This window comes from Lonchura striata, chromosome 2, assembly GCF_050655825.1.
Source record: "Lonchura striata isolate lonStrDom1 chromosome 2, ASM5065582v1, whole genome shotgun sequence".
Classification (NCBI taxonomy): domain Eukaryota; kingdom Metazoa; phylum Chordata; class Aves; order Passeriformes; family Estrildidae; genus Lonchura; species Lonchura striata.
In genome coordinates, this window is record NC_140704.1 from 86,593,482 (window position 1) to 86,606,656 (window position 13,175).

At 37.2% G+C, this 13,175-nt stretch overlaps 1 protein-coding gene across 2 annotated transcripts in view; it reads right to left on the bottom strand.

The window, feature by feature from the left end:
• Positions 1-13,175, bottom strand: part of ADCY2 (adenylate cyclase 2) — a 203,942-nt gene that overhangs the window by 55,763 nt on the left and 135,004 nt on the right. For both annotated transcript variants that reach the window (XM_021546893.4, XM_085571707.1), the window contains 6 exons: positions 12,753-12,880; positions 7,303-7,461; positions 6,798-6,930; positions 6,297-6,473; positions 4,936-4,979; positions 2,592-2,672 (listed from right to left, as the gene is read on the bottom strand). In XM_021546893.4, the coding sequence (XP_021402568.3) occupies positions 2,592-2,672; positions 4,936-4,979; positions 6,297-6,473; positions 6,798-6,930; positions 7,303-7,461; positions 12,753-12,880 (722 nt within the window). The remainder of the gene's footprint in view (positions 1-2,591; positions 2,673-4,935; positions 4,980-6,296; positions 6,474-6,797; positions 6,931-7,302; positions 7,462-12,752; positions 12,881-13,175) is intronic.

The following is a 13,175-nucleotide window of genomic DNA, read 5'->3' on the forward strand; positions in this document are numbered from 1 at the left end:
TTTCCTGTTTTTCCTTATGGTATCTGACAGATGGGTTGATTTAATTGCCATCAGCACACTGCTAAAAAGTTCTCTCTGCAGATCTACTCCCAGGGGCTCAATTTGGTTACACACTTGATCGCATGTGAAGTCAGGAGCGCCATTTAGAGCACGTGCTGCCTCACACTCCACATTACAAGCTCACATTTTCAGAAGCTTTTAGCTCTTCTTAAAAGTTCAGAAAAAAACTGTATTGGTTTTACATAGCAGATGCTGAGAGGTCTGAGATGAGGGAAACAAATGAAGTGGAGACTGAGTACAGAGGAGGGAGCACAAAGTCACACACCTTTGGCACAGACATAAGGGCTAAAAATTGTGCCTTCAGCCTGACTCCCTGATGAGTCTGGAAATTGCCAAAGTATTTGCAAGTACATGAGGACATGTCTTTTGGGAAACTAGGTACCAAAGCTGAGCTTAAATTCTTTTGCAATTCCAGGAACAACACAGACATCTGAATTCTGCCTGTATCCACAGAGGGCTGTGGTTTCATAAGGCTTGTACCAGTTGACAGGGTATAGCAAGGAATTATGCACAGAACATAGCAGCACTGTCACATTAAGGAAAAAAAGAGCAAAGAGAGAATGTCCCTTTAACACAGCAACCTACTCACCAAAGAACAACTGGCTTTACTTTAGCAGCCCCCTCTGTAGGTACATATTTAGCTAGCAGATGGCCATCCCTCCCTCTCATGTCCTCCAGGAGTTCCCTAAGCACCAAGGCTTGAGATGGCTTAGCTAGGGCTGCTCATCCCCAGCCTGTGCAGGACAGGCACTTGGAGCCAGGAGTGCTTTGTTCAAGATACAGGGAAAAGAAACCCATGGAGAAAGTGTGATGTTACACCCTAATGGCTACGGTACAGAAGCTCTTTGTTCATCAGTCACTCTTGTAATAATGTTTTTTAAATTTTCTTCATTTAGTCACAGATTTATTTGCCATATAATCCAAATGTTACACTTAAAAACATTTAGAAATGCCATTTTTCTCATAAACTTTCTTAAAACTTTATCCTTGATTCACAAAACCTTTTGTTTAGTTTCACAATCACTTGTTCACTCTAGCTAATGTTATTTTCATTTTACACATGAAAAATTGAAGCACAAAAATATGCACAATAATAAAGAAAACAAAAATGTGATTGATTTAGTGTCCTAAATGTATAAAATATATTATTTACCTCTTTTGTATGCTTAGCCTTCACAGGTGGAAGTATTATTGAATAACCTTGACATTTGAGGAATTAGCACTTTTCATAACTTATATGTGAGTATTAATCAATTGAATCATAGCTTTTAAGAGATTTATTCAGCAAATCAATACAGAGCTAGGCAGAGAATCTAGTTTTGGAAGATGACATTCAGACTTTCTGATATATAAGATAATTTCTTATCTTTCTGCAGTTTCCCATGTAATTCACAAAATGCAAAGAAACTTTTTCAGAAACTTTTTTAATCCCCAAGTTTCTCTGAATTTTATGTACTAATTAGATAAGACAGTGATTGCCTAAGATAAAAAACCATACAGTAATGTCACAACAATATTTTAATGCATTTATACAGATGCCTTACTTTTGACATTAAAACACCATTTTTAAAATCCTTTTATCAGAGCAAGTATACGTAAAGATACAAAAAACCTGCCCAAGTTTATATAGCTGTTTTAAGCAAGTCTAGTATAATAACATGATCTACCTATCACATCACCTACCCTACTTCACTGTGTTCACTCTATGACCTGTAAGTATCAACGCTCTTCTAAAATTACTGAAAAAAAATTCCTAAATCCATTTTCCTGAACTACCATTTAATAGGACTAAAAGGTGAAAAAAAACCAAAATGTGGCATATGAACATTTAATACTTAGGTGTAATATTCAGCTGATTTGGATTCTGAGTAACAGAAGTGTGGGGGAAACATGTAATTCATCATAGCTAAACTTATCTATTCACCAGGAAACAGAAAACATCATACTCCTCCAGTTCTTCCTAGGACACAGAAAAAATATATGGCAGGTTGTCTTGCCCAGCAGTTCCACCACACCATCAAGATTAGCCTTCTCTAAGAAACCAACCAACTAATTGAGAGACATTAAACTATGGTTTTAGGAAAAGTTTCTAATCCTGAGGAATTGTTTCTGTGACAATTAGGAAGCATTAATTTTCACATCAGAATGATGTGAAAATCATTCTGAGCCAGTAATTTCTTGTGTCTTACTTCTTTGCCCCCAGGTAAGATAAATCTGTAGTGTCACTTCCATGAGTCTACAGACAAACAGTTACAGAGTAAACTCCTCTGTTAGGAACATCAAGAAAAGTCAATACCTTTGTCACACCACGATTCACAGACACTGTCTTATCTCATATTGTAGAAAATGTTACTTTACAGCCTATCTTCAAAGTGTGCAGGGCTTCCTACGCCAATATTAGCAACACCTTTACTGTTTTCAGACTTGGTGTGCATGTGGGAGCAAAAAATATTAAACACTGCCCTCTGTTGCAGAGTTACGTCAAAGTTGGAATGGACAAATGCAACAAAGGATAGAGAATAAAGCCATACTTTTGGGCATTGATTCCATCAATGGCTTGAATCATCCTCTCATTCAGTTCTTCCTCAAATCTTCTTTTCTGTGATTTTGTTCTGAAATGAAAAATGTGTGAATTTATGTCAAAAAACAGCTATCATAAACTTGTGAGTTCATAATCAATTTTTGACATTTATACTGCAATAGCAACTATAGGCATCAGGCACAATGACCTTCATAATAAGCTCCTAAAAAAAACATTATACTTCACAAATATACATACACACAAATCTAGAGCTTAGCTATTAGAGAGCACTTAAATACAAACACAAGAAAATATTTCATTAATAACCAAGAGCGCTCAAGAAATTGTGGTCTAAGGAAAGTCTTCCACAGTGTTATGAATTAATTAAAAATAATGGGAATATGCTCAAATTCATAAAGCATTCCTGTTTTTTGCCGGTTTATTTTCTTAAAAAACCTTGTCAGAATTGTATGATGAGCACAATGTATTAGTGCACTGAGGCATATCCCCTACCAAAATCCTGCTGTCTTCTTTTCTTGGAAGTACTTTACTCTTTTTAATAAGAAAACTAAGTACTGACTGAAATTAGTTTCAAGTGTATATATAATATTACTCTGTTTATGAGCCTTGTAATTCATCTGCAATAAAAAAAGCTTCTTTACTTTTGACTGGACTCAGCATGAACCCAACAGAGGATCATCACAATGGGTTTACCTTTGCAAACATAAATTGCTGCAATCATCAATCCTTTCAGCAGTTGTGCTTTACTTGAAAAGTACATATCTCAAATATTGACAGGTGATGTCTGTATTTGAAAACTTAAATCCACTGCTAATTTAAAACCAGTGTTTTCTAAGAAGTCATTAGTCAGATCTGAAATTTGACTCTTTCCCCACAAAAATATTCTTGACCTACAAATTGAACCCAGTTGAACATGAATTTTCCTCAATATCAAGCTTTTGGATTATTTCTCTAACACTGATAATTTAGTTCAAGTTTCAAATTAATAGAGCATTTGTATTAATGGACCTACTGAAACTTTAATAAACACAAGTGATTTCATGCCTATTCAATGCTAGTGAATTTCAGTAAGCAAAGTGCTTAAAACTCATTTTTCACAGAAACAATCTAAGAAAAATGCACAGACAGATGAGGAGACATTGTCCAACTACACTTAATCCTCTTAGCAGATCCTTAACATAAGACTATTGTGTAATGCATAAGAGCTAAGACTTTCACAAACAGAAACCTACAGTCAGGCTTCAAACCCCGCATTTGCATATTCTAATAAAATACTGATTTTCAAAGTGCTTATGATCACTGGAGCACTATCCTGTGAGAATGATTAATTAGCTTATCTAGCGTCCTACTTACATGTCTCACTATGTCTCACTATGGACTTTAGACACTAGCAATGGGAGAAATTCCTTCCATGATCTGGTATCCAGACCAATTTTTTGTGCCTTCTGAATCTATTCTGGAGTGGTGTTTAGAAACACAAAATCAAGAACACTTCAGAACTGCATTATTTCCAAATGCCACAGTCCAATGGTCTTTCATTGACTCATAGAAACTCTTTGGACATACTGTCCAAATATAAATGTGAAGTTTTTGAATTAGACTCTTTTTATTAATATCATGCATGTTCAGTCAAAACTTGTTCACCTTCTGGAACTTAGCAATATTTTAGATAATTGCATAGTAACCAGAGACAATAAGAATTCAAAATTTAGGAGGTTCATTTAAATGACTTTTCAGTATTTATGATATCATCATCTTGCCCTAGTCATCAAGGTACCAAGCAACACCATGAAAACTTAAAGCTCTTGTGATCTTGGAAATGTTTTGTGTAGCAGAAGCACTATAAAAGACCACAAAATACTTTCTGTATATCTACTACTGCTAACATACTAAAGGCTTTAAAATAATAAACCACAATGTAAATACAAAGCAATTAAACAAATATACAAAATGTTTCTTTTAGTACATATTATTAGGTGTTGTAAGAAAAATTATCAACAGCCTTTTCCATCTTCCTTATTCTTACCCATCTTTGGGCTTTCTCCCAGTTTTCCTGTATATAATTTTCTTCCAACTGGTAGAATACCTGGTTTGTAGTAGGTCAACAACATACCAACTCAGAATAAAGCTATTTGTTATCAGGAAGTGAATTTGCAATTCATAAGTAACAAGTCTGCCAAATCCGTTTCCATAGCCCTTCTTTATGTAAGAGGTATCAGCACTTACATAAAAAGGAGTCTGCATGAGCAATGGCCCTCAGTATTTGAAAGCATACCAATGTATATTTATTATATAGACTTTCTACGAATAAGTAATTTTAAAGATTGATTTACCTTTCTCTGCAACGCTGAAAATTATATTGCCCCATGGGAACATCCTAAAAACCAACCAAACAAACAAAAAGACCCCTATTAATTACAATAAACTTTAATAATATTAAGTTGCTTTTAAAACAGTGTTGAAAACAGGGTGAAGTAAGGAGAAAAGTTTCTAGTGTAAATATTTTTAGCATTCAATTAAAACTGTCTAAAAGAAAAATGTAGCTAGAAGTGAAGATGGAGTGTCCTGGCATAAAACTCATCTATCAGTATATAACCAGGATAAACTAATACAGCAGTCTGAATCCAAGAGTATTTTCCTTTACCACAAAGACTTCAATGCCATCACTGTTTGGATTTAACTCAAACTCTTGCCAGCTTCAGCAAAAAACAGTTTTAAATGTTTTTGGAAAAAACAGACCTGAGTGGCCAAATATAGACAATGGTCATTATTTTTTAATTAATAGCAACAGCAGCCATCACAGGCACATTTATTTTGTGATTAATAGTGATGGCTGGGTACTTCCTATAATGAACCTGTCACAATCCACATTCAGATGCACTATATTTATTATAAAAAAGAATATGTCTCACCAGTACAGGAAAAAAAACTGAATGCCAATGTTGAAAACTATCAGAATTTACCCTCACGCATTCTCTTTTAAGAAGTAGAAGATAATGCAATGCGCAAGCTGTAGATTTTCAGTATCTTACTGACAGCAATACAACAGTGCTAGTAAAATTAAAAAGAAATCTGCTCAGTGTAAAAGGTACAACATTGAAATAAAGTACTCTAAAACTCAGGCCTTCAACCACAGCTAATGACTTGTAGGAGCACCTTCAAAAGGTAGATGTTACGGTGAGTATGGATTTGGTTCCTGGGGTACTGTGAATAAAGTACACTTGAAGTATCACAGGGATTATTTTAACTTCACAGCCTTTGCTCCAGGTTTGGCCATTTTCCAAATGCAGAATGTAGCTAAACAGTCAATAAATCTCTAGGAATTTCCCTCTATTAAAGGATTTCCTTCCTAAAGGTGTTGATTTCTGGCTTTATGTTCAAAATATCTTTCCACAAGACGAAGAGCAGCACTGCAAATGCTGTGACTTGGGATGGGTCTGAGCTCAGGGGGTCAAATTTTGTACTTTATTAAGTGTGCCAAACTCCTTTTAATTCAGAGATGCACTTACAGGAAGATATGACTTTTTAGAACCTAATCCAAAACTGGAAAATCTTCCAGCAAATTCGCCTCATTTATGCCCTGTACAACTACATGTATCTTATTCCAGCAGAAATAGCCATTTATTTAGCAGTGGGCAGCTTTTCCCTTTCAAATATTATTATATTGTATGAAATGACATAAGTAGGCCCCTACTGTTGTGCTTATCTTGCCGTTTTCAGTGGTCATGCTGTCCCTGTGGTGCAAGTGTGCAAATGGCTTGGCTGCTCCCCAGGATTCCAGGTACCGGGTCATGCGGACAGAAGCTCTCATTTTGGCTCCATCGAGAGTATGCCGAGGCCGAATGTGGTGCTGAGGGCTTCGCTTCTCTCCCTGGTTGACAGAGGACAAAAGGTGATGTTAGCCTTTGTGTTCACGACCTTTTGAAGCAGCAGTGCATCATCAAGCACCACACATCTCCATGATTAGGGACTTATAAATAGAGAGATGCTAAGAACCTGCAGCTCTTAATGATATTTCTGAGAAACATCAGAGACTTCTTTTTGAAGAGCGGGAAACATTTGCACTGCAAACATGATATATTTGTAGGCATCAGTAACAGTCCTCATCAATATCTTATTGATATTAGTGAATTATTCAATAAAGAGATTAGTGGTCCTGCTCAAAGACTGGCCACAAAATAAAAGTACTACTAACCTTAGGATTGATTACGAAGTAAGTCTTAACATTATGCTCTTTCAGATATGGGTCCCTCACATCTCCGTCCCCATCTTCCACTTTGTAAGCTCCATTCAAATGTGCCAAGGTGACTGAGGTGATGTGAACACGACTGAAACAATATTTTAGAAGAAGGACAAAGTCACAAATACTGATCAAAAGCATAATTTAAACCTTATCAACCTTTTTTGCTTGCTTTTGGATACACCTTTTATTTGCTGCGCTTTTCTTTTGCAGTCCTTCTAATCTAAATTTTAGAAGTTCTAATGGGCATAAATATAAAGGTTTCCATCCTGAAAAAAAAAATGCTCCTTAAATCACAGGAAATACTGAGTGCCTCAGTTTTGGTTGTGTTTCTTTTTTCCTCAAGACAGCACCCATGCTGGCATCTCCATGAAGGCTGATGGCTTAAGACAAAATGCCTATGCATTTTTCCATGACTGAAAAATCCATATGTCTGAAGGTTAACAGAGAAGACTCTTACCCTGGGACTCCCCCAGCTTCCATGTGATTGGCCAGGGTAACATCATGGGACCAGACATCGTACTGCCACTTCTGCAGCCCAATAACACCACAGAGCACATTCCCAGAGTGCACTCCCACGCGCATGTTAATGTCCACGCCAGTCGCATCTCTCACCTTCCTGCGGTTGAGAATAAAGCCTCTGTTAATATCCATAATAGGCCCTTGGCTTTCTTTTAATTTACCAGTCAAATTATGTGGATGGTACACCCCTCAAAGTGCTCAAGGCCAGGTTGAATGGGGCTCAGTGCAACCTGCTCTAGTGGGAGGTGTCCCTGACCATGGCAGGGGAGTTAAAACTAGATGGTCTTTAAGAACCATTCCAACCCAAAACATTCTATCATTCAATAATTCTATGAAAGTAGCAGTAACAACAGTAATAACATTTACCTCTTCTTAGCATTGCCTCCATTCTTTTAATGCTATGATTATATATTATCTTTCCTATTATCTGTATTTTCAACAGTTTGTAGAAATATCAATTTTCAAGTCTGTATTTGAAATTCCTTCTTTTATATTCATCTGAAATTTTTTGGGAGGGCTGCAATGAATAGTGGAAATGTTTAGTCTCATGGTAGAATCTAAGGATTGTTTTTGTTCTACATGCTGCTTTTGGAGGTCTGGAGCTGCTGGTATACACCCTTCTATCTAAAGACTCTAATTTTTATATTGGAGGCCTTCTCATATCTGCCATATCTGAGAGGAAAGAAGAAAACCACAGGACCTCAGGATATTCCACAGGCTGGGGCTTGTACACTCTTTGGGGATATGGGCTCAGTGCCATTCAGGCTGAGGAGAACATAAGTGCAACAACCTTCCACATGCTTAGTGAGTGCTGCACCCTCTAGAACATTATACAGCAAATGAAAAGCTACCCTCACTGTCCAGACCACACCTAAACCTTTGACCTTTCCAGTCACAGAGTTAATCAGAGAATCACAGAGTAATGAGGTTGGAAGAGACCTCTAAGATCATCAAGTCCAACCTATGCCCTAACACCACAACTAGACTATAGCACCAAGTGCCAAGTCCAGTCTGTTTTTAAACATATCCAAAGATATTTTAAGTATCTGTTCACCCTATCCCTAATCTCAGAAGAGCTCTACACTTAAGATATCAAATTATCTTTGCAGAAACAGTTCTTCTGAATCACTGGTGGATGACTGAGGTCAAACAACCAGAACATTTCCAGACATATATCACATGGGTACCTAACCACATTTGTAAAGAGTAATAAAAGTAATTCAGATATCTACAGGCTTAGACAGCTCTAAGAAATGGAAAGATTATAACTCAACAGGATTTATGTATTTAAACTCCAACGGATGTGGACCCAAACCTAGCCAGTAATAAGGAATGTGCACCCACACTTGGAGAAATTTGGGGTGCTAATGGAAGAAACAACTACAGAATAAGGAAACCAAATGGCTCCTGTATACAAGTTGGGTGCATAGTTCTAGCAGCATCTTCAATATCAGTGATAAGAATCATCAGCTCTGTACGTTCCAAATTATTGAATTAATGAGACAGTTTTCTCTTTTTTTTTGAAAGGGAACATAGAACGCAAGAGGCCTAATTTGATATGGTAAATCCTGCATTTAAGCAGCAATTCTCAAGTGGTTTTTTTTCTGGGAAATGAAAGTAACAGGACCATGACTAAAAGTATTTTAATTCCATCTGTCTCTCTCAAATGTTTATTGGTATTTCTTTTCACATTGCCATTTTACACTGCTCTTGTGTAGCTGACACACTTGAAAATGAACTGCCTGTAAATGGTCTTTTTGTAAGCAGTTTGCAAATCACAAACACCACTTTGCTCTGCACAAGGTATATGACACAAGCCTAGCACTTTAGAAAAAAGTGTTTTAAAATACTGGGCAAAATGGAAGTGGAACATTTATCCTCTAGGAGTGCTTGTCAAAAGACTGCCCTTCCATAGTCTGTGGAATAAAGCAAGAGGCAAGCAGAATAAAGTCTGCTTTATAATAAGCTGTCAGGATTTAAGCAGGGGAGCAACAGGACTGAATATCTTATTCTGTCTCACAAATTAAAGAAACCACAGGAGACATTAAATTAGCAGTGTAACTCCGGACCAAATAAGGGTTTACCACTTCTTCTCTCCTGATCTCCTTGAACAATTGCCATGACAATGCAGGCACTGAATGCATTCAGGAATGCAGGCTATCATATCTCCAGAGGACGCCTTCATTACCTACAGAAGCCTATCTGAAACTTCCCACCTTTATTTCATTTTCTGCTCCCCCTGTCTCTCTGGTTTCCTTCAGCACAGAACAATGCCCAGCCTGGCTGGGCAGTCAAAATACTCATCAAGATTGTATTTTTTCTATTGTAATGTGAAATTTGAGTTTGAAAGCATTCTGCATTTTCCAGAGGCATGGTTGGCTTTCAGGTAATTGTAGCAACTTTACTCCATACAAGCAAGTGTTTAGGTCGTTAAGAAAACATTTACATGCTTTACCTGACCTTTATTGATCTATAATTCCAGACCAAGGTATCTAAGACTCACCTAGCTCTTTCTTACACACTTTAACACATTGAGCCTTAGGCATTTAATTCCCTGCAAATTTCCAGTTTTAACAGCATAGTTTCCTTTTGGATCAGACCTGCAGGAATCAAATCACACCTAAAAGAATTATTTTATTTTGTACCTAGCATTCAAAATGGTATAACCATCTTATATCCAACAGTATCTTTCACTTTCCTCTGAAATGGAATTTGTTTCATGCTATCAAATCAAAGGAAGTCTTTGAGAATGTGTGACTGAGAAACATGCAAATAAGGAAGTCACCAGACAGACGTGGGGTAGAGTTGGACCTGAATGGAAACAACAGATATATTCCCACACAAAAATATTTTGCCTTAACAGATAAGCTCTGTCCTTAAAGCATCCAGTTAAGGTGGCCAGCTCTCAGCATCACAGGCAGCACTGGCATTTCTGGCTTGATAAAGTGAGCGTCCCACTCCTGGGCAAGCAGGCTGCAGACTATAAGAAACATTGGATTCGTTCCAACATAATGCAGAGAAGCAAAGCAATTAATCAATGGGACTACAATCCAAGTTTTCATGGGAACAATCCATAGCATAGGAAAGTTGAATTGCTCAAAATGGAGCTACACAACATTAGGTAAAAAGACTTAAGACTTTGTAGTACAGATCACCTGGCAATTTGGCGGAATTCTTCCTTTTTTGCTTCAAAGAGAACAGGAACTGAAACTATATTCAGGTAGTAAAATCTATATAGAACTGCTAATATAAGTAGCAAATTACTTTATTTCAGTAGCTTACACACCGAGGGGGCAGTTTGCACCTCAGTGACTGAATATAACAATAATTTCTATCTGACAAAAAAGATATTTCAGATAGAGACAGTCAAACATATTGAGTGACACACTGTCAATAGAAAGAGTATTACTACTTCTCATTTTACAGGGCACAGAAATATGTCAGGAGATGCTTCCATACAAGGATGCAGCAATCACACGACAAAATATGGAGCTGGTTAATAATCAGCAATTTTCATTCACCTGCAGGCTGCGACACTTGACATAATACTTGGAAAGGATATGAAATCACAGGGTACAGATTCTTCACTCCTTCTGTAAGCAGTCTGTGGTAATCAGGCATCTGTCTATGGGAGCATTGTGGTTTCTGACTACAGCTATAAATTCAGATCAGAATATGCTTTACAAGTAACATGTAATTTTCTAGTCTATAAGGCTGCTCTCACCAAGAACCTGATTGTACAGCATTTAACAATGAACATACTTGATAGCAGCCTGAGTAGAAAGTTATTTCAGAGAAGACTGGAAGTTCTGAAGTGTAAGGAACTGACAGATTGCTCTCTGAGCTCAAGTAAAACATTGTATTATGATGTGTGATATACTTTGGTTCTTTGTGAAGGGCACTTTATGGCTCAAGTTTACTGTTGTTTTTCCACCACTCTGTAACCTTCTATATTATTTTCCTCTTAAGTAACAAAGCAACAAGTTGATCAGAAACTCTATGCAAATACTTTTAACTCACTTTTCTCACACAACAGACAGTTGTTTTGAAATGCAAACCAAAAAGCTCTCATTTTCATTCAAAGGCTGGGGAAAATCCTGACATTTTTAAGCCAACCAACAAGGAGAGCCAGAACTTTGGGACTGACACCCTATAACCAACTGCTCTACAGAAGAGATGGTAGCTTTACTTCCTAGTATGCTAAAAAAGTAAATGGTTTAATTGTGATATTAAGTAAAAAAGAGAATGCATCAAGTGAAAGCAACTGAAATGCAACCAAATCTGTAGACTTTTATCTTATTTGGCAAGGAGAAATTCTCCCAAGTACCAGTTAAAAATTAGATTTCTTTGATCACTTTGTAAGGTACAATCATTTTTGGATGAAGAAACAACATTTTAGAGAATGCAGCAACCTGCTTCCTGTACTGAGGTTAGTTTTACAATAGATTGGTAAAGCAAGGAGATCAAAATAGTAGTTTCCAAAAATACTATACCTTTGCCATGAACACATAAAAGGGAAAGGAACCAAATTTGCTTTAGTCAACCTACCCATATAGTGATTGCCCTGGATTGAGTTAGAAGACCAGATAAAGAAAAGCCAAATCCCTCTTGTGACTACAATTACACACATTTAAGGATTAGAGGAACAATTTTGTATGGCTGTTGGGGTGTGTTTTAAGTTTCCCCATGTTATGGTTGCTCCCTCTCTCCCTATTTATGTTAAATGGTCCGTCCCTCCTTCTCCTTGTCCCCTTTCTCCTGTCAGTCTTCCCTCTCCCCACCCCAGTTATATAGATTCAAGCTGAGGTTGTTCTCTCAGACTACCAATAAACTCGGAGCAGCGGTACCCTCAGAAGGATGACTCCCGTGTCTTTGTCATCGTTGCCTAAGGTCCTTTACCTGTCTGGTGCATCAGAATTCACAGGTCACACCCCTCACCTGTGGTGGTCATAGGGGGTGGCCTTTGTTGTCAAGTGTGCCAAACAACTGAGCTGGCCGCAGACCAAAGGAGGCACCGCGACATATGGCTACTTCATTAGTCATTAAGATCAACACAATTCAACATAATTATCCATTTCATGATGAGGTGCACACCACACATAAACCTTTCAAGGATGGGCCAATTTCTCACTTTGCTAAATGGACAGTGGTTAATGTGATCTAGACAAAAATATAAAAATTGGAACTTAAACTTACAGAAGAGCACGCCAAGTTTTAAAATCAAAGTCCAGCTTATTAGAAAAAATAAATCACACAAGAATATTCACAGATACCCAGATGTCCACAAGACACACACTTCTGCCAAGTGTAGCTTACCTATGTATACTGTAATTTTAGTGAAAGACTGGTTTAAAGGGTTTTTTAAAAAAAAAAAAGTTTAGTACTTACTTAATGGCTTCACACATGTCCAGTCCCATCTTCACACAATTCTTGGCATGATTTTGAAGAGATATAGGTAATCCAGAAACACAGTAATAGCAGTCACCTAAGATCTTAATTCTCATACATTCATTTTCCTGGAGGAAATAAAAGCAAATTGAGACAATGACTTTCAATTTGAAATACATAAATGAAGTGTTACTGTTGCAAAGACTAACTTAAACAACAGTAGGAATGTCCTTCTACTAAAGCTTGTTTCAGTAGAGAAGGGCTTGCTACAACAGAAATGCTGAGAGTTTTGTATGGTTGATCCCTCCACCAGTTATGGTCCTTAATGGGCAAAAGCAGAAAGTAATTTCACTGCAAAACATGTTCACACCTGAGAATAAAGAACTGAGCTAAACTATCATGTCCTCAATCTAAATAAAGCAT